The sequence below is a fragment of the Sinohyriopsis cumingii genome, chromosome 16, assembly GCF_028554795.1.
Source record: "Sinohyriopsis cumingii isolate HCF-2022 chromosome 16, ASM2855479v2, whole genome shotgun sequence".
In the NCBI taxonomy this organism is placed as follows: Eukaryota; Metazoa; Mollusca; class Bivalvia; order Unionida; family Unionidae; genus Sinohyriopsis; species Sinohyriopsis cumingii.
In genome coordinates this window covers 18,049,566-18,073,715 of record NC_142976.1, presented here as the reverse complement: position 1 = coordinate 18,073,715, position 24,150 = coordinate 18,049,566, and the positions used below count along the sequence as shown (strand labels likewise).

The 24,150-nt window shown below is 37.7% G+C and overlaps 1 protein-coding gene across 2 annotated transcripts in view; it reads right to left on the bottom strand.

Moving 5' to 3' along the window:
- Positions 1–437: 437 nt before the first annotated feature.
- Positions 438–24,150, bottom strand: part of LOC149780009 (complement factor H-like) — a 62,499-nt gene continuing 38,786 nt past the window's right edge. For both annotated transcript variants that reach the window (XM_089936733.1, XM_089936732.1), the window contains exons 12-15: positions 21,872–22,072; positions 14,343–14,624; positions 7,628–7,795; positions 438–646 (exon numbers count right to left, since the gene is read on the bottom strand). In XM_089936733.1, coding sequence (XP_089792859.1) covers positions 633–646; positions 7,628–7,795; positions 14,343–14,624; positions 21,872–22,072 — 665 coding nt within the window. In that variant the 3' untranslated portion in view covers positions 438–632. The remainder of the gene's footprint in view (positions 647–7,627; positions 7,796–14,342; positions 14,625–21,871; positions 22,073–24,150) is intronic.

Genomic DNA, 24,150 nt, shown 5'->3' with positions numbered 1-24,150 from the left:
TCATCATTAGATAGCAGCAAACTTCATATGGAACTGATCTGAGAGATAAGTAGTATAGTTTCCTTTGCGTGCAGATCGCACATACCTGAATCAAATATACATCCTGAAGGTTGAATTTAAGCCAGAGTGCATAGTGTTCCAATGTTCACTGAAAGTGGAACAGTCTTGTTGACCATGTCGACTCCCACTCTGTGTGAAATAAAAGTATTTTTATGTGAACTCAGTTAAAGACGTTGATGAAAATATCATTTCATTGTTGAATAATTCTTTGTCTAAATCGTTTTTTTAAGGCTTTATATGGATTGGAGATAATTGTGTTGCTTGTTATATCCTCTTGATATCATTTAGTATGATCATTGCTTCAAAGATTTTAAATACGCAGTTTAATTGTTATAATGCACCTTGCATAGAATGACAGAATAAATATATTCAGAATAAATGCTTCATGTGAGCTTATTGTACCAGCATTTATAATAGCTCGTGTAGTTCATCTGGAGAGATACTGTTTGTTTTTAGGATGAGTTGCATATTCAAAAGTGTTATCATAAAATACATATGCAACTTCATCTGGAGTCCGATCTGCTATAACTCAACCAACGTCTTCACCACCATTTGCTGCACTTTCTTGCTTTTTACCGGCTTGCAGCTGAAACATAAATAATATGCATCTACTAGTATTTGAAAAACTAGACATCATAATAGCCATAGCTATATGTTCTGATTGATGTTACTTTCAAAATTGCCCAATGCACGGGGATGTTAATAAAAACTCGTTGTTGCAAGAAACAGACTTTCTAAAACAAGGATATTTATACATTTTATTAACTTTGACAATTTTGATTTTAGGAAGTGAAACCCTTTAAATAGAGCTAATTTTGTCATTTATGCATTATCGTCAAAACTTTAAATAAAATGTATCATTGTCGTTAATATATTAGTATCGTATTGAATGCAATATCCAACGTACATATAAGAAGTCTTCTGCGCATATTTTAATGAAGTATCGTATTGAGTGCAATATCCAACGTACATATAAGAAGTCTTCTGCGCATATTTTAATGAAGTATCGTATTGAGTGCAATATCCAACGTACATATAAGAAGTCTTCTGCGCATATTTTAATGAAGTAAGTGATGAGGAAACGTGGTCGCATATTATATAAAACGCCACCAAAAAGGAAAATGTATGAAATAAAATAACACTATCTTTGTGACAAAAGACAGATAGAAAAGAACACAAACAAATAATACAATCGTATCTACTGCACAAACATGTTATGCCTAGCTTTCTATATATATATATATATATATATATATATATATATATATATATATATATATATATATATATATATATATATATATATATATATATATATATATATATATATATATCAAGTGTATTATATTGCAATTTTTCTTACTAACGTTCAAATGGAATTAGCACAAATATAACATAACAAGTATAAAACATTTCGGCTCAACATAGTTTAAATGTCAGATTTAACTCTGGAATGTACATTGTGTGTGTGTGTGTGTGTGTGTGTGTGTTGGCATCCTTTAGTCTCGAGAGACGATGGAACTGCGCCCATGAGAGATGTCCTGGTTGGTGGTTGTGCAGCGTCTGCTGTGGCTAACTAGTCCAATGCGGGAGTGGCAGTCCCTGCTGCACTTGCTGCACTTGAAGGTTGTGTCAGGTGTTGGTTGAAGCTGCTTCTTCTTCCTCTGCGATAGTCTTTCATCAGCTAGCAAGCGTTGCTTGTCCTCTCTGGCTTTCAGACCAGTGATCAGAGCATGTCGCCCAGCCATCTGATGCGGCGTTGGCGCAGGAGTGTGATCATGCTGGGAATCTTGGCACGCTCGAGCACCTCGTTGTTTGTTACTCGATTGCTCCAGGTGATCCCGAGTATGCGTCGGAGGCATCGCATGTGAAAGGAGTTCAGTCTTTTCTTTTGTGAGGCGTACAGAGTCCAGGTTTCACTGGCATACATGAGAGTGCTTAGCACGCATGCGCGGTACACGGTGATCTTAGTGTTCATGGTCAGCATGCTGTTGTTCCACACTCTCTGCGACAACCTGGAGAGAGTTGTTGATGCCTTTCCGATTCGCTTGTTGAGCTCAGCATCGAGCGAGAGGTTGTTGGTGATGGTAGAGCCAAGATACATGAACAGACTCACCACTTCAAGTTCGTAGTTGTTGATGATGATGCTTTGGTGGTCCCCGTCCTGAACCATCACGTTTGTTTTCTTTAGGCTTATGGTTAATCCAAACTCATCACATGCTTTAGCAAAGTGGGCCATCAGGTTCTGAAGTTCAGCTTCTGTGTGGGTGGCTAGAGCAGCATCTTCTGCGAAGAGCATGTCCCTGATGGTTACTTCACGCACTTTGCTATTTGCCTTCAGTCGTGCCAGGCTGAACAGTCTGCCGTCTGATCGTGAGTGCAGGAAAATCCTTCTGTGGACGTCCCAAAGGCGTGCTTGAGCAGGACTGCGAAGAAGATGCCGAAGAGCGTGGGGGCAAGGACATGTCCCTGTTTAACTCCACTGCGGATGTCAAAGGGGGCGGATGTTGAGCCATCGTACTGCACTGTGCCTTTCATGTCATCGTGGAAGGACTGGATCATGCTTAGCAGCTTTGGAGGGCAACCAATTTTCGCCAGAATTGTGAAGAGTCCGTCTCTGCTGACCAGATCGAATGTCTTGGTGAGGTCTATAAAGGCCAGGAAGAGGGGTCTGTGTTGTTCTCTGCATTGTTCCTGCAGTTGCCTGACAGAGAAGATCGTGTCAGTTGTGGACCTCTCTGTGCGGAACCCGCACTGCGACTCTGGGTAAACTCTGTTAGCAAGCGTCTGCAGTCTGTTCAGGATGACGCGTGCGAAAACTTTGCCCACGATGCTGAGAAGTGATATGCCCCTGTAGTTGTTGCAGTCGCTTCTGTCGCCCTTGTTCTTGTACAGGGTTATGATGTTAGCATCTCTCAGGTCCTGAGGCACTGCACCCTCGTTCCAGCACTGGCAGAGGAGGTCGTGCAGGTGTGTGATCAGAGATGAGTTCTGCTCTGATGTCATCCTTCCCTGGGGATTTACCTAGGGACAGTTTCTCTAAGGCCTTCTTTAGTTCGTATACAGTAGGTTTCTCATCCAGTTCGGCCATGAAAGGGAGGTTTTCAATGGCGTTGAGGGCCTCATTGGTCACATGGTTCTCTTTGGAGTACAGTTTGGAGTAGTATTCCACCCAACGCTCCATCTGCTTTCCCTTGTTGTGGATGGTATCACCTGTGGCAGACGTCAGTGGTGCTGTCAGTTTCTTCGTGGGACCCATTGCTTTCTTTATGCTATCGTACATGCCTCTGATGTTTCCAATATCTGCTGCTGACTGGATACTCTGACAGAGCTGAAGCTAGTATTCATTTAAACAATGTTGTGCTAATCTCTGCACTTTGCTTCTGGTAGACCTGTGTACCTGTAGTGTCTTCTGACAGTGGGATCGCTTGTATTGCAGGTGAGCACTGCGACGCTCTTCTATGTCTGGCATAAGTGTGGCAGAGTTAGCCTCAAACCAGTCACTGTTCTTTGATTGCTTCTTACCAATGATCCGTGTGGCTGTGCTGTATGCAGTCTCTCTGATGTAATCCCATCTTTTTTTGGCACTGCCGTTGGGGTGTTCTGAGTCAAACGTCTTGGAAAGAGCATATGTGAATTCCTCAGCCTTGTCTGGATATGATGTCTTGCTCACATCAATGCGTGGTTGACCCTCTTGCATAGAGCGGTGGATCTTCTTTGGCTGAAGCTTCATTTTGCAGCACATCAGCTAGTGGTCGGTGTCGCAGTCACCACTGTGGAAGGTACGGGTAAGAAGCACACCCTTTATGGCTGACCGTCTTGTAATGATTAAGTCCAGCTGATGCCAGTGTTTAGACCGGGGATGCCTCCAAGACACTTTGTGCTGTGGCTTTGTTTGAAAGAATGAATTGGTGATGCTGAGTTCGTGGTATAAGCACATCACTAGAAGGCACTGCCCATTCTCATTCATCTTCCCAACACCGAAATTGCCAAGACAGGAGGGCCAAGAGTCATGATCGGCACAAACCCTATCATTGAAGTCGCCCAGCAAAATCAAGTTCTCTTCCTTGGGAATTTTGTTGATGAGCGAGTTTAACTCATCATAAAACTCATCCTTGGTATCTGTGGCGGATCTTAGTGTGGGAGCGTAAACACTGATCAGGTTGACAGACCCGTTTGTGGTGTTTGTGGTGTGGAGGCGGAGGGATAGCAGTCTTTCATTTCCTTGTTGGCAGGGTTCTATCATTCCCAGCAGAGTGTTCCTCACAGCGAATCCAACACCAAACTCTTTGGCTTCATCTGCACTCTTTCCTTGCCAGAAGAATGTGTAGTTCTTTTCTCTGAGGGACCCAGAATCTGGTAGCCGTGTCTCCTGTAGTGAGGCGATGTCGACCTGGAGCCTTGCAAGTTCGTCGTTGATGACTGAAGTCTTACGAACATCACTGATTGTCTGGAGATCATTTGAAAGCCCAGTCAGCATGGTCCGGACATTCCAGGTACCTAGCTTGAGGATTGAAGTCTTCTTTTTTATTTTTATTTTGTTATTTCTTGGTGCAGGAGTTGCAGTCCGCTTATCAGGTACTCGCGTACCTTAAGCCTTACGCACCCAGCAAGGCAGGCGAACTGTGGTGGGGCGGCACCTTATTGGCTGGGTGCTGCCCACTTTGAGGCGGGCGGTAGCTGTCCAGTGAAACATGTTGGTCTCTTCCACCGTCAGAAGCAACCCCTGGCGTCTGGCTCTACGCCAATCGAGCGGTGACTTATAACCGGTAAACTGCTGCTTCCCGTGTTGTGTCGACGCTATGGAGCGAAGCTGGAGTGTCCTCTCCAGGGCGTAAGCCTGGGCAGGGTGATATGGAGAATCAGCTGTTGCCCATGCAGCTGATCCCCCCTCTCCACGCAGCTGATGGATCCAAGGGAAATGACAAGCCGATACGAGATGGCACTGAAATCAATGCCAAGTCGCCTTAGGGACTCCGACTCCGGATTTTCTGTTGGTGTTTACTCCCTTAGCCTTCCCCTGAGAGGGTATAGTCGCAAGGCAGCGAAGGTTAGAAATCGGAGTTTACCTTCTCCTAGATGGGCGACCACCCAAGGTTAACGAGCCCCATCTGCCCGAAGCATCTGGTTTTGAGGCGCCAGAAGCTCGCCTGTCATCCCTTCTCCAGTCAGTTTAAACAGGTTCCGCCACTCGTGAAAGCATGGAGCTGGATTTGGTTGTCAGAGTCTCTAAAAGACGCTAGCCACTGGGAGATTTCCACGGGAAGTGGGTGATTATCTCCCACAACCGCCCACGGCGATGGCAACCCTTGAAACCCAGAATGTGCATTATGAAATGATTTATTGTCAAATTTAAAACTTTTGTTAATATCATTTCTTTGTGCATCTATCACTACTTGTTTTCTGTAATCATTATTTATATGTGTATCTATTGCTACTTCTTTTCTGTCATCATCATGTTTATGCGTATCTATTGCTACTTGTTTTCTGTCGTTATCATTTATATTTGTATCTGTCGCTACTTGTTTTCTGTCATTATCATTTATATGTGTATCTATCTTTACTTGTTTATGTCATCATAATTCATGTATTCATCTCTCAGTACTTGGTTACTTTACGCAAGGGACAACCAATAGCACCTCTAATAATATTATTCATGTACTTGCTTTGGATAAGGTAATAATTTCACTAGGACCAGCGTTACAATTGCACACGTGTCACATTTACCGTTAATTATATATATTCAGAGTGTTGCTTGCGGTAACAGATGTGTGGTAAATCCACAAAAGTGCGTTTTTGAGATTAGTTGAAGTTTTAAACAATGCATAATTAAGGTCCGGGGGAGCGATAACGGAGATTCCCAAAGACGTTTAAGATGGTGCTGACCCTCTACTTCCTGAACATTTCGAAAATTGAACATTGAATTGGAAAAGGAAAGCAAGTAGATTATGATAAATTTAACCATGCCGGTGACACATAAGAGCAGCTGGATGAAAGGATATTTGCGACAGTAAAATATTCAACGAATGTCCCCATTCTAAAAGACTTTAGAATTTTCTGTCAAAAACTAATACCAACTAGTTCAAACGTTTTGACACTCTTTGTTAGATTTAATGAAAGATTTATGCATTTGACTAATCAGAAACCGCATAACATTCCCAGATTAAAGAATCAATTATTTTTTTTTGCACACAAAAAATTAAGCTCTGTATATTTCGGAAGCTATACAAAGTCTGTGATCATGTATGATATTGTAATATAAATAAAATATTTTGCCAATCATTTGTAACAATCATTTTTATTGTAAAACATTACAGCATACGGCTCAGAAACCCAGACGTTATGTGACCTTTTCTTCATAGTTAGGCTCTTCTGTTAGCTCCGCAAAACATTTTATTGAAATAATTTCATTAACATGCTATACTATTGTTCAAGCCTACATAGCATGACAGTTGATATGAGACCATTATCATATAGATATGTCATTTTATTCGGTTAACTGTTTGTTATAACGTACATAACACCAGAAAGGAATTACCAACGTATTCATGTGACTTGTTAATTACACTAACAATATTTTTAAACAATGATTAAAACTATTGCTATGTTTTCATTTATTTCTCGGTATTTAGAGTCTTCTAACAATTGGTTGAATTGAACTTTGTCTTTTACAAGATTCATCAAATCATCAAAGTGTGAATCTTGAAAATCGACCACACACTATGAATTAACATCTTCAACTTTCCTGCCGCCAGTAATGAAACGTGTAATCCATTTTCAAGTTTAACGTATCCTGTCAAATGCGAGCTTATTTCTTAAGTCATCAGGTAAACTAACATGAATGCATGTGCTGAATACGAATTTTCCCATCCATGTCTGACGAGTGTATTACTCTCTTTTTATGTTCACGTTCATTCATTATTAGTACCGATTTAACTGCGTAAGTTTGAACGTACTTCTGTGATAATGGATCTAATAGTGCATGTTACTTTCTGCCACATTTAGTCTTGTGTATCAATGGTTTTTCCCATTTTTTAACTTTTTGCTTTTTTTCTGGACAGATGTGCTATGTGTTCGTTAATTTACATGTATATCATTTTCTTTTTTGTACATTCCCCATATATATATATATATATATATATATATATATATATATATATATATATATATATATATATATATATATATATATATATATAAATGCAATGCAAAAATCTACGAAATTAAGAGTGGAAAAAATGTGTGAATAAATCCATAATTTTTCTCTTAATGTCCAACTGTCTTCAGTTTTTGTATTCAATATACATAATCCACCTTGCAGAAATTGGTTTAATTATACAATGTGAACAATCTTTCTTCAGAATCACACACTGTTTGCAAAAGTGTATCTGTCTTTTGAACCTGAAAATGTAATGTGTCCGATCACAAACATATTGCATTCAGTCATTTGGTTTGTGACACTCTTTATACACAAGCTGTTGGTTCACACATTTGACTATTTTACATATCGAAGAAGAAGCAGCCCTATCTCGTGCATTTGCTCGAACATTGACTGTTTGATACTTACCTATCTCACACAAGGCTTTGTATTTATCTCCTATGAAACCAAAGTTCCGACAAACTGTATCTTCCCAAAGCCCATCCGATGTCAACACGGCACAATGTTCCAGTTTTACAAAATTTCCAGCCTTCTTGCCTTCTCCCATCTTCCAGTTTGTGTAATTGAGTCCGTTTCCTATCAAGGAATGAAATTGGAAATGTTGTCACACTGTACAAAACGAATGCTGCTCACAAAAACTACAACACAGAGTAGTACAACTTGCATAAGAAGGTCATATAAATATAAAATTTTACCAGAGTCACTCAAGATATGAAATATAACCACACGGACTTGATTCTGGTAATTTGGTCTTGTGCTTATCAAGACGAATCCATGCACAATTAGCACTCATTCATGGTCCACGTCGCTGAATATGAAATGCAAGGCATAGCGAGCTACTTTATTACCAAAAACAAAGTATGAGAAACTGACATAAAATCAAAACCTAATCGGAGTCGCTGAAGCAATGTAGGTAACAGTTTGGTTCGGTGTTATTGCATCCACCAAAAACGCACAAACGTACCAAGCTGCAGATCTTATGTCACGTGTTTAGGATCGAATAAACAGTAACGCAAGAAAGAGCGAAATCAACAAGCTTTGACAAAAATAAAATAATGTATTTTCCTGGAAAGATGCGGCAAAAATGAAAAATATGAACTTACGGTTTTATAAAATCAAATCCAAAATAATTCAAGAATAATCAAGAATATAAACTTTGAAGTCCTAATAAAATGTTCTACTGATTTCAAGTTCGAACCTCGACGAAGAATCAAGATGGATGACGATGATGTATGCTGCAATCTGAAGTGTTGAAGTCTACAGTTCCTGGTACAAACAGGAATTACCACTCCGGTTTATGAAAACTGAATAAATTTTATAACATAATTGTCCTTGTTGAACAATTTTACATTAGCACACGTATTATCCAGAAAAAGAACAGAATTAATCCTTTGGAATCCAAGTAATTTGAAATAATTCCAAACATCACATCATACAACTTCTATTGTAAGAAAAAGCCCAGCTGCAACTGAGAATAATTTTCCAAAATAGAGATCACATCTTATCCTTAACGTAAACAAGGGATCACGTGATCATCTTCTGGAAGATTATATAAACTAAGTACTTGTTAAAGATCACGTCTACCAAGTGTGACCCTGACGAAAACCAATCATTTTACTCTAAGAAATGCAAAAAAAATAAATAATTGTTCACATCTTAAAGACGAAGTCCCATCAGGACCGCGACAACAAAGAATCATTTTAAAATAAAGATAGACATTGTTTACGATGGTTGCTGCAAATTATTGAAACAAGGTCAGCATTTAGATCAACACCCGGTGTTTATAAACTAACAGTCAAAGTCAAAATATCTTCTGAAACAATTACCGTCTCTAGAGAATAAATTTACATTACAATATCATGTAATGGAAAATATAAAAAAATTATAAATTTAAAATTGACAAACAATTAAATTGAAATATATATATATATATATATATATATATATATATATATATATATATATATATATATATATATATATATATATATATATATATATATATATATATATATATATATATATATATATATATATTAAATCAGATATAATTAAATGAAAGATACATAAGACAGGCGTCTGGGATAAACGTTGCCTGGGAAATAGTTATAAATGCAAGCTTAATCAAATAGAGTAGCGGGTAAAGGTACTATACAAATCAAATCTAAATACAAATATAAAATGCACGAGGAGCTCTGCCTCCAGGCACAACTGGATACACAAGGGTAACACGGAAATACCTAACATAAATACAGTGTAAGATGTTTGGTGTAAGATTGGATGGGTATTTTAGAGAGGTGCCTTAACGAAAGCATGGTCCCGGATGATTCATTGATATCTAGGAGGCCATTACTTATAACATCGTCCAGTGACATATTGGAGCATAGCATTGTCACTATACCATCTCGCAGCATCCCAATCAAAGGGCTCAATAACGCTTCCAAAGAATCATATTCAAGGCAGTACTCAGACTGTCCCATATAGCCGTCGCCCAGGCAATACAACTTTTTTGGATGAAGATGGACAGGTATTTCTCAAGAAGTATGAACCATTCGAACAACAAGTCGCTGCAGATCACCTGACTGAATCCCTGGACAGAAGCACTCGCTGAGAGGAAAGAACAGGGTCGATCAGATTCACGCGCTCCAGCCGGAAATGATGGAGCTTCATTCGCCGATTCGACACTGCTCAGCAACCACCAGTTAAAGTCCACCATGCTGTCAAATCAAATATTGTTGCTAGCCCTTTACTACAAGTTGCAAAAGCGCCACTGGAGAAACAGCTCCGACGTCAAATACGAGATGAGTGGCGACAATACTGCCGCCGGAAATCAGATGAACTAGAATCAAAATACTCCAGAAGCATTTACAGCAACAAAGCTTGAAACATCAAATCAGGCAAAACCTGAGATCCTGAAGCATCTTGTCTCGAAGACAAAGGCATGACTCGCCGCTTTACACACATGGGTTGTTAGGGAAATGTGCATGATGCCGACGTTGTGAAGTCAGGCAAAGTTTATTGCGATCCTTAAGCCAAGCAACGATCCTCATAATGCGGAGATATGTCGGTCAGTTTCCTTGCTTTCAGTTTGCATTAAGGTACTGGAGGGCCTATTTCTCCGAAGAATGGGTGCGTCTTTGGAGACAATCATAACTGTTGATCAGGCAGTCTCTGTTGTATGAACTCAGCACTTACGATGAAGTCATTGCCCTGACTTCATTTGTTGAAAACGGTTATCAGAGGAACCTTAAAACACCGGAGTTGTATTTCTGGATCTAACAGCGGTATATGTCACGGTCTGACATACATGCCTGTTATTGAAAATTTACAGAGTATTGCCGTGATAGATAGTTGAGACTCTCGAACTGCTCTTTGCGAAAGACGCTTCAGTCTGGACATCCGAGAAATCGGCAACACGTGGAGACGTCAAACAAATAGACTCCCACAGGCTTCCTCTTCTTTCGCCAAGTCTGTTCAATGTTTATATCAATGACTTGCATGAAACACAGTCCCACACGGTCGCGTAAGTTCATGTACACAGACAACATTGCTCTGGGGACCGAAATTCGCTTGAGCTTGAGGAGGAACTAAACAATTGAGGAAATGAAATGACGGACTTTTCAAGAAATGGCGCTTACAGCCAGGCACATCAAAGACAGTCTCCATCGTCTTTCACCTTAACAATGCAAATGAAAACCGTGACCTTTGCATTCTCCTAAATGGGCACCACATAAAATACGACCCGATACCAAACTACTTTGATGTAACTTCAAACAGAGTACTGACATTCTACGACCACCTGACTAAAATTGCAGCGAACCTGAGCATTCGAACCAACATACTCCGCAAACTGGCTGGTTCAACCTGCGGCACTAGTGTTCAGACACTCAAAACACCAGCACTGGTCTTTTGTTATTCGACAGCGAGTATTGTGCTCCTGTCTCGACTCGATCTTCTTATACTAAGCTAATTGACTACAGGCTAAACACAACAATGTGCGTAATCTCTAGAACACTACGTCCTACTCATTTACTATGATTGCCGGTACTCAGCGACATTCATCCTCCTTATCTTCGTTGCCAGGAAGCAACCACAAAACTGCTGGCTAAGGTTTATGCCAGTGAGAAACTTTCACTGTACATGTATATCACCTCACATCCAGCAGTCCGTTTGGCTTCTAGAAATCCAATCCGGTAAGGTCGGTTGTCGTAGAATATGACAACCATTGCGGCATGGAGTAATGAGTGGTCTACAACAGATGTACACGACTACCTTGTAGCTGAGCCATCTGTCTGCTGATGATGACTTCGGCATGGCATGTAGTGCACACGATAAATAAAAAATAAATTGCTTATAACAAGGATGTGAGGGATCAGTTATAAAGATTTTGGAGTAAAATAAACTCGGTTTCTCAAGACATTAAATTCAACGTCATCAGACTCAGGTTTGTTCTACCTTTTCTCTGTACAATCGTTTTGTTAACATTTATATTGAAAACTAATCTGCCGTATGCCATCTTTTTCACATGCAATATGGACAAAGTATTGGTAAATTTTGGGTTTGTTCATATGGATTTACGTCGGAATCATGAATAAGTAAGTGTCATTCTATGTCCGTATTATGCAAACCTGGTAGTTAGCAGGCTTGGTATTAGTAATAGTAGTAGTAGGAATTATTGACACATCAACACTATACTAGCTATATGGTTTTGATTAAACGTAAAGCTCTATTAATTTAAATATAAAGAATTTAATCATCTGGAAAGACAAAACTTTACAAATAAACATCAGCATGAGGTACCAAAAACAAAATCAACCTGTACAGATCTTCAAATTGTGTAAAGTGTACATTAAAAGCTGAACCATTGGCAATCCTTAAAACATGGGTTAAACTTTGCTATATAACCTGCTCGAGATGGTGTCACGGAGTGTTGCAAAGGCAGGTCCAAGCTTGTCTTCGTCGGTCGAATCGTCGAAATACACTATAAAAGCTCTGATTTCATTGGATTTGGATTCTTGGTATACAAGGTTTAATATTAGGGCGTAACAACTAAATACTATGCGGTGTTTGATTGATTAGGGCAAAGTTTGGTAACATTTAAAGGGACCAGTTTGAACGTGATGGTCCATTTGCCTCAGCGTAGAGGTTTTCTGAGTTGGAAGAACTAAATGGATGTTATCCCCAGAAGCCTTATCGATATATTGAAGCGCTGCTGTGGACGATAAATGTTTGTTTATGCTGTTGAATTAAAAGACTAATTTCACTAATATTTCCTTTTAAACCGTAGTAATTCTAAAGCATTATGTTATTACAGAAAATGGGGGAAGTATGGAACTTCTGTGCAGGACGATCCATTACAACACATATTTAGGGCAGACTGGTTTATTATTGTCTTGCAACCATATCTGCATTGGCAAATTTCTGGCAGTTACAGCATAACAAACATACTGATGGAAGAGTCCACTGCGATATTCACGAACTGGCTTTTATCGATGCCAGTAAAGTGTGACAGGCGAACATCAAAAGTGTTTTTGCTAATCAACTTACATTTAAGGCAAATAATGATTCGTTTCGCTCGTAAGAAGTTCTGAGATCAGAGATTGTTTAGCATCTCAATCTCATTGCCATTAAAATCTCTGGATTGCTCAACACCTCATGACGACATCAGATATTTTATTATGTTTTAGTATCACAATACCTTAATGGATATAACCTTAGATCGCTTTGAACGAAAATTAGCTTCAGGTCGAGCTTGGAAGATGTGCCCTACACTTAATTGGTTTTAGCTTAGATTAGTTTTCACACTTGTTGGCTTATTTAACATTGCGAAAGATTTTACGTAGATCTTGACATTATTCTTCAACTATTAGGAATGGGTGCGTCAGAAAGGGACCCGCCCACAACGATTTCCACGCAGAAGCTTAAACAGAGGAATGTGAGCTGGGAAACTTAAGTAAGAAGAATGGACAATTTAGAAATGACTCCTCCATATGATGACGTGGAATGCTCGAAATCTAGCTGGTTTGAGATTTTATCGATTTAAAGGTGGATAATAAATTGAAACCCTACATTTCAATGTACAGTTTCCTATAAAAGGGTCCATCAGGGGTCATACGCCTTTTTAATCACTAAGATGAACGCTTGAAATTAAACTACTTCAAGATCTTATTAGTGTAAATATGTATGTTATTTTGGCTGAATCCTTGGAAAATTAATGCTGGTGAAGTTAAAGTCAGGAGGAAAGGTAATCAGGAGAATAGTTCTCTTCTGTACGTCGGTAATTAATCATCAATGTAAAATCTCATACCACATTTGCTTAAAATTCAACAATCATTGAGAAATATAACCCGGGTATGAAAATCAATATATCTAGTAAATATGTATCGCGAAATCTTAGAAATTGCATTTCTCCATGTTCTGATCAATATTTAATACGAAACTAAATTTGCCAGAAATCTATTAAACATTGCTAAAGTTATGATGCGTTATTAAACGAAGACGAACTATTCATGTAGAATGACTGATGCAAATGATGTTGCCCAGATACTATAAATCCAACTAATTCAAGGTTTCGTCAGGATAATGCGGCACTTATAAATTGATTGAAGTCAAGGAACTTTTGGGAAATGTAAGCTGCGGAAAAGAAGTACAATCAGTTGCTATAACTCCTCTAAATGAAGATAGAGAAGGCCGGAAATCATATTTTCCATGGTCTCACCAATATAAAGCTGGATCCGGTGAAGAAACATTATGTGGAATATAAATTGTTGAAGAACGAACTGGTAGACATCATTATTGTTATAGGCCATGACACTATGTACTATGACGAACAACGAGACAGCATTAGTATGGGATAAACAGAGGAATACATTCATCTATTGGGTTCTGTCGAGTTTGTCAAGCTGGGCACTAACCAGTGTAGTGTCATTAAATATTGTTGATATATACTGGCATACAGTATTGGGAGATCATTTGCATCATGTATATGACTACAAGGCGCTTCGTACTTCGTGGCACAAACTTTAATTGTGTATTCCTTTATTTCTTCGAGTAGATAACAATTAATTTATATGGTTGAAGAAAGAAACAAAGATTTTAAAAACCAAACAATACTAGTACACACCATCTGGCCACACCCATCTGGAACTATCACTATTCCACATCGCTCCAAACCAATACTTGTTTTCTCCAGGCACCATATTCATTAGATATCTGAAAGCCTCATTGGTCTCCTTGTCCGGAATCATTGCCAGATTAGCGTTAGAGCCAAGGTTTTGACAGAAAGCCTTTGCACGGTTGTTTCTGGATATGAATGTCGATTTTGTGGCCAGGTAACATTTATCTCTATATCTGATCACTTTTCCCTCATTCGTCGATAAATGGCATGAACTAATGCTGTCCTCATCTGTAGAAAAAAATATTACATTGAGTAGAGAATTATGTCAACTGGACACGGAATACATTTATGTGCTCAGTACTAAATACGAAACATTTAAATTCTTCAAGCGAGAGCAGCTGACTAAATACCTTGAACGTCACTTTGACTGACATCGATTATACACTCGGGAAACCGCATGCAACTTGAACCGTCCAATCGTTTATTAGTAATGTAGTCCTGATGTTGAGCTTATGTTTTTTCGGGAACCGCTTTAAGAAAACTTAATTTTAACTTGACACATCAGCCACTATTGTTACTCTAACGTGGGTCACTAAATATAGATAACGATTCTTGAGAACCAAAATGCTCAATAATCAGTTAGTAGTGTACATTTCAGTTTTTAAGGATAAATATTTTGCATTTTTGTGAGAATACTTATAACCTAGATGAGCATGTAAATATTTCGCACTAGCGTATAATTCCGGCAAAGAATTTACATTAGTTCGATTTAAATCAGTTTGTCAAGTTACTTCTGTGTCCCCTTCTGAGACGACGATGCTTTTGATGAAAATGAAAGTCAAACGAGAGAAAGGGATAAAAGGTGGAACTAAAACGAAACTTTCCAAATTTTCAAGGTAAGCAAATTAATTAATGTCAGTAAAGAAGAATGTTGTGAGATCAATTAAGATGTTTGTCTATTGTCATTATTTTGTACTTCGCACACAGTATGATTTCGTAGTATATAATGAGATCGAAAGGTATCAATTTGACGCATCAGTCTGCTAGGTGATGCAGTTTTTCCCCTACTTGTTCCAAACCGATATTTAAATCGCTATGAAATTATACTCTGGGCAGTTCGAGACTATGTTTCCTCTGACCATCCTCCAATCGGACCATCATCGTCTCTTTTTTATACCACCCAAAAGTCTTCTACTCTCTGATGTAATCGCAGTAAAGTTTCCTAATTTAGGTTTTTGAGGGCTAATAACCGACTATATGGGGAGGAAGAGATCCTCATACAAAAAAAGGTATTGAAAATAATATTCGACAGCATCGCATTAATGAAACACCTGAACTTAAAATTTTAAAGTTATTCCTTCAACTAAGAAAAACTAAATGAATCATTAAGTTTCAATAGCCTCAAACCGATATCTTAGTTTATATCTGTGATGATACGTAATTGAATTATTGGAACGTCACGAAGTAATTACGTAGTAACATTGTGGACTTGAGGGCAGTTTAAAATATCCACTATTTATACTATATGTCTTGTTAACTAGAGATGAAAATAAAAACAAGGAAGTTCCGATTTGATAATGCTTCTCAAAGTGAGTTACCTTCCCTTGGTAGAATAATCTCACTTCCATAACGTAGTACTTTTGTTGGTCAAATGCTACTGGCGAAAACCGTACGCTTTGATCGTTGCATCATAATGAATTTAGATTGAATTGATGGGATCTTTAGTCAGAGCAGACGATGTTAAAAGTCAGCACGAAGCAAAGACCGTAATACCTGCAACACACTGCCCATTGAAATTCGGCACAAAGACACTGTTATTTCACATCAGGGTACTTTTAAAACTCACCTATTTCGACAACAAAAACAGACTTAAAGACTTAATACGGTTTTGTTCCATAATTATTGTCAGCATTTGTTTTGGTTGTAATTTCATTATGTTTGCTTTTGTAATCTTGTCTTGCTATATGTTTTAGATGATATCATACATTCCGGAGCGCTTAAAGCTTCTAAAGAATAGGCGCTGTGCTAAGTTCATATTATTGCTGTTATTATTATTATTATTAGTAGTAGTAGTAGTAGTAGTAGTATACCGATAACGACGCAATAAGTCACATCTAAGACGCTCTACATAGCATGGTTCCTCTACGTCTTTTTGATTGGATTCTAACCTGTGATAAAAGAAGTAAGGCAGGATCCAGTCAACGCGTTCGTGCACATATGATAAGAGACGATAGACTAAGGATTAGATAACATTATTGCAGCGATTTATTTTAAAAACATTTATGAGTTGTGTAAAGAACGTTTTTCTTCAATTTCGAAATAAAATACTTTTTGCTGTATGATTGCCACTTAAATTCTAAGCATATTTAAAACAAAACAACGCTTTCATATTAACAGTGCAGAGACAAATATCACATGACTGTGTTTTAAATACATGGTAATACAAAGGATTTCTTCAAGCCCGAATAAAGTACAAACTGTTAACTTTTAAAAATGCAGCAGACATTTTATTTCTACGCGTCCATGAAATAAAAATATTATGTTTTTATCCCATAACTTCTTCCGTTATAGCCCAGATAGCAAAGCGGCATCGATGAAAAAGCAGAACACGTTTATTAGGAGTTTAGATAGCCAAAGCTAATTCAGACGATTCCCACATCATATAAGATATTTAGACTGTGACGTTGTGGTGGTAGGTCAGGGCATATACTTTATTGAAAATCTGGGATTCGCCAGAACCGTGCGGAAATGATATATGGTGAGTTACTGCAGAACCGTGCGGGAATGGCATACGGTGGGTTACTACAGAACCGTGCGTAAATGTCATACGGTGAGCTTCTAACATTGATAGTACCAACCCTGGTCACGTTAAAAGGCCTTATATAGAGCTTTGCATGAAATGGCGTCATAACAACTGAAACCTATTTTGTCTCGTTACTAAGCCACCACTAGAGCCGCAAATATAGTGTTACAAACCGGTTCTCCCATTTAGCAATTTCTCACATATACATGCAAGCGTGATACAAAGTCTCGCAGTCTATATTTTCGTTCACTTCTTTGGTCATATATGTAGTCGTCTTGTGATACAAACGACATATGGAGATAAAAGACCAAAGATGCGTATGCTGTGTTCGAACAAGTGAGATTTGACAATCGTGTGACTAAGTTATGCTGCATCAGGTCACAATATAATCTGTTGAATACAGGATACTCAGCCCATGTACTGGAATATTTGAAACAAATTAGTTCGAACTGTTTTGTCTCAGAAGATAAATCGTTCTTATCGATTTAAGGCAAACAAGGTTCAGTATATTGTCATTTAATTATGGAAACCCCTGAGTAGAGCGACTACCCTATGCTATCAGTAAGGAATGAGCTCTGACCTATCTATACTGGAGTAGAAAGGTCAAAAGAAAACTGGAATAAAGTCCAACACTCAATATCTTTATACATTTATAGACAGGATATATTTGTGTTGTAAGCGACTGGTGACTCCTTTTCTATTTGAACTCTTTGTCTTTGAAGTACATTGTTAACCACCAACACAAGTCTCATGTTTTCTTTTCTTTTATACTTTTCCACATGCACAATCGAACTGTTAACATCAGTTTAGATGAATTCAAGAGTAAACTAGACGAAGCTGTTTATATATTTCCTTCATTTTTCAACATTTTAAATTAAATCAAGTGCGTTTATCATAAATTCAGATGCACCATCTTACTTATAAGGCAACAATTTGGACATAACATGTACATAAATCCGGCTAGATTATCTTGAATGTTCTGGAAATACTTATATTCTAATAAAATGACCGGAAAGTTTTGTGCAAGGGACCAGTGCAGATCCGGCCCAATCATGTCTGTTTGCTTTCTCACTCCATGCAATTACCATGAGTCTGAACTCAATAAATGTTTTATTTTCAGTTTTGGCTTTTATGCATTTTTCGAACAGTCTTCACTGGTCAACCCATCTTCAGGATGAATTGGAGAATCAAGATTAATGATCCTCTTAGCGACTAGTGTAGAATCAAACAATATCCGCTTGGTCCAGTTAGTGAAGTGGTACAAAGAAGAGATCGCAAAAGTCGCATATATGCATTTGGATTTTATTTTATGCATCCCTAGCAATACTGACACATAAAAGCTAACTTGATTGAATTTGCTTTAGCGAAGATTGATCCAGAAAACATTTTATCTTTCAAGCGGTGCTCATACACTCCTTTGTATGTTCATTTCCAAATAGTCAGAAAATATAATCCCGGCTGAGATTTAAAATGCGATGCCCCCAGAGCAAAACAATTAGTATATGTTATACAACTGACCAAATCAAGTACCTCAATAAGATGCTTTATAGCTCTTATCTTGATTGATAGGTCACGCGATTTCGTTAACATCGTAAAGTTCGGATCATGACAACACTTCGCCCCTCGTAATTATCAGGATTTTCCAATGCTGGCAACTCGACGTGATCTAGCAACCACGATCGCATTACTTTGATAATATAATGGCTGAGACTGCTACCATTCTTAGGCCACATTTCTGGTTTGATTGTGATCAAAGTTAGAACATCAACTGATATAATCTAGATCTCTGAGGATTTCAATAATGAGCAACATCAAGGAAAACTAATGGCGTTTCCTTGCAACTAATTGGCTGTGCTTGTCACCACCATTTATCTCCCATTTAAGAAGCAAGCTATATCTATATTGTACCACCCCTTCCCTCAACACGCCTCCTCCTCGGCGTCGGCGGCTGTATCCGCGTTTAACCGCTATTAACCATTCTTTCTTCCTAGGTCATTGGCAACAGTTCAGTGTGCGTTTCACAGCACCTACCAGAAGTAGCAGTAGTAGTAGCGCTTGCAGATGGCGTAGTAGTAATTGTAGTAACAATCGTAATATTATTTTTAGAACATATTTTCAACTTCACACAGTTAGCCAACCCACCCATAAACATGATAACTTTTCAGATCGAATTCTTGACAGACCTGATGATAATATTATACAGACTTCATGGGTGTCACACGAACTTGCATTATGTAACCTTTTCGTCATATGCCATCTCAATGTAACAGCCCCTAATCATCCACCTCAGTTTCCTTCTAAGAGTAAAGTCCGTATCATAAATTTAACCAACTAATACATGACATCCAAACAAACCTAACAATCGTTATCTGCTATAGCAGTACAACTTGACAATTGCTTGCTTTTATTGCTTATAAACATGACCCATCAAACAGAAGTATCAGTTTAAAAATATTTTCCATGGTATAGAATTGTTAGGGACCAGCTTTGCATTGCTAAACGAGAACGCTGTAAGGGTGAGATAATTTGGCTTACCATCGCACTTACTATTCCTAACTAGAACATTGATGCTGCTAAGAAAAATGTCACAACTATAGTTCATGAAGCGAAATCAGCCGACTACATCAGTAATGCTATTGATTGTTCCAGCTGCAAAAACCTCTTTTATATTACAAATCAGGTAATATCAAGGATTTAATGTACGCCTCTTCCAACGATATTATCTCCGATCAACCTTCCGGATATGTTAGCAAATTTCTTCTTCAGTCCATTAGAGATACGCTTTACAACACAATTGCAGTTGAATCATTGTCTACATATAGCTATGATACATTCAAAATCATACACACACATTATATGCAATCTTTCACAACATTCGAACCTGTCTCTACGGAGTTGGTACATACAGTTGTGAGGAATAGCTCTCCGACTGCTTCAGAGCATATATTCAATATTGCCTTCACTAGCTGATATTATCAATAGTTCTTTCTCATCCGGAGAAATCTCATTATTTTTAAAAAGCTGTCATTGTAAAGCCTCTGTTGAAGACACTGACACCTGACCCTAATGATTTAGAAAAAACACAGTCCTGTTTGTAACCTCTCATCCATTTACAAAAATCTAAATAAAGGGGTTGCTCTAAAACAAAGGTTGTCCTATCCCAACTTGTATCTCATCTGAATTCAGATAGTCTTTATATAAATGTACAGTCTGCATTCGCCATCGTCGAAGTACTGAAAATGCCCTTTCGGAGAATAGTCAACGACCTTATATCTACTTTGGGTAGTGAAAATAGTAGTCTTCATCCTCCTTGGCGTGTCTGCAGCATTTGACACAAAAGACCATGATATATTACTTAATAGTCGTCAGCATGTATTTAGTATTCAAGATACAGTCTTACTATGGTTAAAGTCATGTTTGATCAACAGGACAGAGATTGTGTCTGTAAATGGAAACAATTCCGGCTCAGTTGATATATGTTTTGTTGTTCCACATGGCCTAATCTTCTTCATTCAGTACACTCAGCCGGACTAAAGTTTTATAGATATGCATCCAGTATCGCACCAACTGTATACTGGTGATACTCAAATATACAAATCTAGCTGCACAACTAAAGCTGAGGTTACCTTTAAAGGCCTTGAGAGATGCATTTCCGACGTAATGTCATGAATGACATGTGCCAAGCTGCAGATGAATGCTGATAAAACTAAAGCCGTCCTGGTCACCACGCAATGAATTTCTCATTCAGATCCTTTACCTCAAACAATAATTAACAGAGTAACAAGATTATATTTACACTGGCAGTACTAAACCTTTGTTTCAATCTCGACAGTAAACTCAAATTTCACCTATATGTAATAAACATAGGTTGCATATCTGGAGCGGAGATGCTTCAGATCCATTCGCAGTTTCCTTCCGGTTAATGCCAAGGAAACACTTGTGTGTTCCTTAGTACTTTCCTAACTGAACTATTATAATTCACTTTTATCTGGTTCGGCTCAATACGTACTGCAAAAACTCTTTAGAGTACGACGAACTGAGCACACCTGACCCCGCCCCCAGCTCTGTAACCGTCACTGGATACCCGATCGTTCCAGAATAAAAAACAAAATTTGTTCACCATGCTGTATTTTGATGATGTATACTGTCCAATATACCTATCTGACCACACTAATATGTACACACCAGCTAGAGTATTGCACTCTTCTTCAGACACTAGTATTCTCCTTGTTCCCGCTGTTAAAAATCGAAGTCATACAGATAACGTTCTTGTGCCTACCACGACCCGGCAACGAATTGCTCACAGATCTTAGAACACATGGACACTGTGATCGTATTCAAAAATGCTATTAAAGCTTACCTATTTAGCCTGCAAGAACATGCGTGAAGATTTAATAATGTTTACTTTCTTAATTATTTTCATCATGTTCTTTGTTTTGTAATTTTTGTCTTGTCTGTTTTTGTAACTTTTTATATCTTACGTATTAATTTAAGTACTAAGAATGTACAAAGGTTAGGCGCTATACTAAGTCCACATTATAATCATTATTATTAGTAGTAGTTGCTGTTGCTTTAGTAGTAGTAGTTAACTGCTGCTAATAATGATGATAAGGTTACAATGTGCAAGAAGACAACGATGGTGCAATGCATCGTGCTGATGAAGGAAAACGATATAAGACGTAACTAAGGACAAGGAGAAGAAATAAAAAGCACATATAGGCATGAAACCTACACTTTATGCAGCCAACATTCAGTGGGTCCAGGATGCCGTTGTAGCATGAGACGTAGCTTATATTTGGAGGAACGGTGTAACCATCCTCACATTTGACTGTTTTTCGTATGGATACACTGTCTCCGTGAAGGATGGTCATTCGGTCCACACCGTGGAATCTGCCATATCTTAGATCGAGCGGAGATAATTCGCATACAGAAGCTGAGAAAATATGAACTGGTAGTTATCATAAAAACATACTGCATACATTGTAAAGCTGTTACTAAATCTCAGATTTTATCATGCCCCTACTAATACACTGTTGTAAGTATTCAAAATAGTCCTAAATCCATCAGGAATCTTTTAGACAAATGTTTCCTTTAGAAGAACATTACTGCTGTAAATTTGTAAATAAATAAACACAGTACTAGATAAATTATAAAATGTAAGTGATTTCATTTAACTAAGCAGTTCAAAAACACTATACACTTAGCACAGCATCTGGGGGCATTTCACAATCATGTATTGTTGGAACACAAGGAGTAAATCAAATTTTATAAAAAGCAAGTTAATCGCCAAAACAAAGTTTATTCTGCAGATACAAAATAAGAATGTTTGACTTCGAATTCCAAACTATAGTACAAATTCAGCAATATGAAATATAAACTCTGATTCGTATAAACCATATATAAGCAGTTGTAGGAGATATTGACGAATACGATTTTATAAGATTGTTGACGACAAAGTTTTTTTTCAAGATATCTATATTGGATCACAAGTCTTACACAGCCTTGTATTTCATCCCTTTTGTAGAAAAAAAAATGAAAACGTCTTCTTTGTTGTTTTATTTATCTTAATATTAAACGTAACTGGTTCACGTACCCTCTGAAACGTTATTACCTATTTTTTCAGATCAATGATGGAATGAAGTAAGAGAAGTCTTTCGTGGACAAACATCAGTTATTATCCTTAATTCCAGCTTGAGTTCCTGCACGACTATTCGTGGTTATTTTGTTAATAATGAATGGTTCGTTCAGGAGAGTAAAGAACTTATTTGCATTGTTATTATTTTCTTCCGACATGAAAACACAGCTGGTTTACAATAATGTACAAATTAATAAAGTTGAACATCTGGTTCAAAAATGGTTTGGTTCAAAGTATTTACATGCGAGAGTTTGAACAGGAACCTTTAAGCACTGATATTTTACAAGAAGAGCAAAAGTAGCTTTCATCTAAGACGATTCTGTTAGCATCCGAATGTACAGAATCAGAAAATCGCGGAAATCCCGTTGAATGAGGCCAAAGCAACCAAATAATAACTTTTCGTGTATTAACCATTATGTTGAAACCTGTCCATTTCCTTTTTCTCTACAACTTATCAACGATCATTTAAAATGCCTACAATGTGTTTTTTGGATAGCAAAATAGTTTATGACATTTAAGTAGCTATCCATAGATCTAAAACGAATTTATGCATAAACCTACCAAAAACCATAGGGATGTGTGGATGTGTGTTAGATTTGAGTAAATGCTTATAGCAAATTAAAAGTTGTGTATGGTGATAATTTCAAACAGGTATAAACCAAACAGATAGTTTAATAATATTAATTAAGCCGATGCTGTTTATCAGAATTTAAATAAAAACCAAGATTGACACGATTGCTTTGCATAACATACAAATTAGAAAGTGACAGAAAATTGAAAGGACGAACTAAATGGAAAATACTTCTACAACTGCATTGCAAGCAACAGCGTATTTAAGTGAAAAAGAGGATATAAACATTAATAGAAATACAAACGATATCTTAGAACAAAGAAAATGAGTTGAAATAAGAGTATTGTAAGATGTGTCATAGAACAATAACTTTCACATACATTACATAAATTATGCCAGTATTGATTATAAAAAAGAGCAAAAAACCACTGGGATCTCCTTGTATTGGTAAAAACACTAACATAGCTTTATGCCCACCGAATCGTTTTCACTTAAATTACATTTTAGCATTATAGTTTATTCATTCAACACATATAGTATTAAGCGGTTACAATTATTGCCTCTCGCTTTATATAAAAGTCATCAGGTTTTGTCCACATGTATGACAATCTGAATAATTATCTAAGTGGAATCTATCGATATGTGCGCTCTTGAACTAAGTAAACAATATCAAGACAAAAGTTACATTTGTTGTGTGTTGGAACTATTCCAAAATTAGGGTCTGGAGCAACGTGCTATTGTTTTGCAAATACCGCCCATTAATACGAATAAATTATGAAGCCAATGGAGTGACCAGTCAACATTA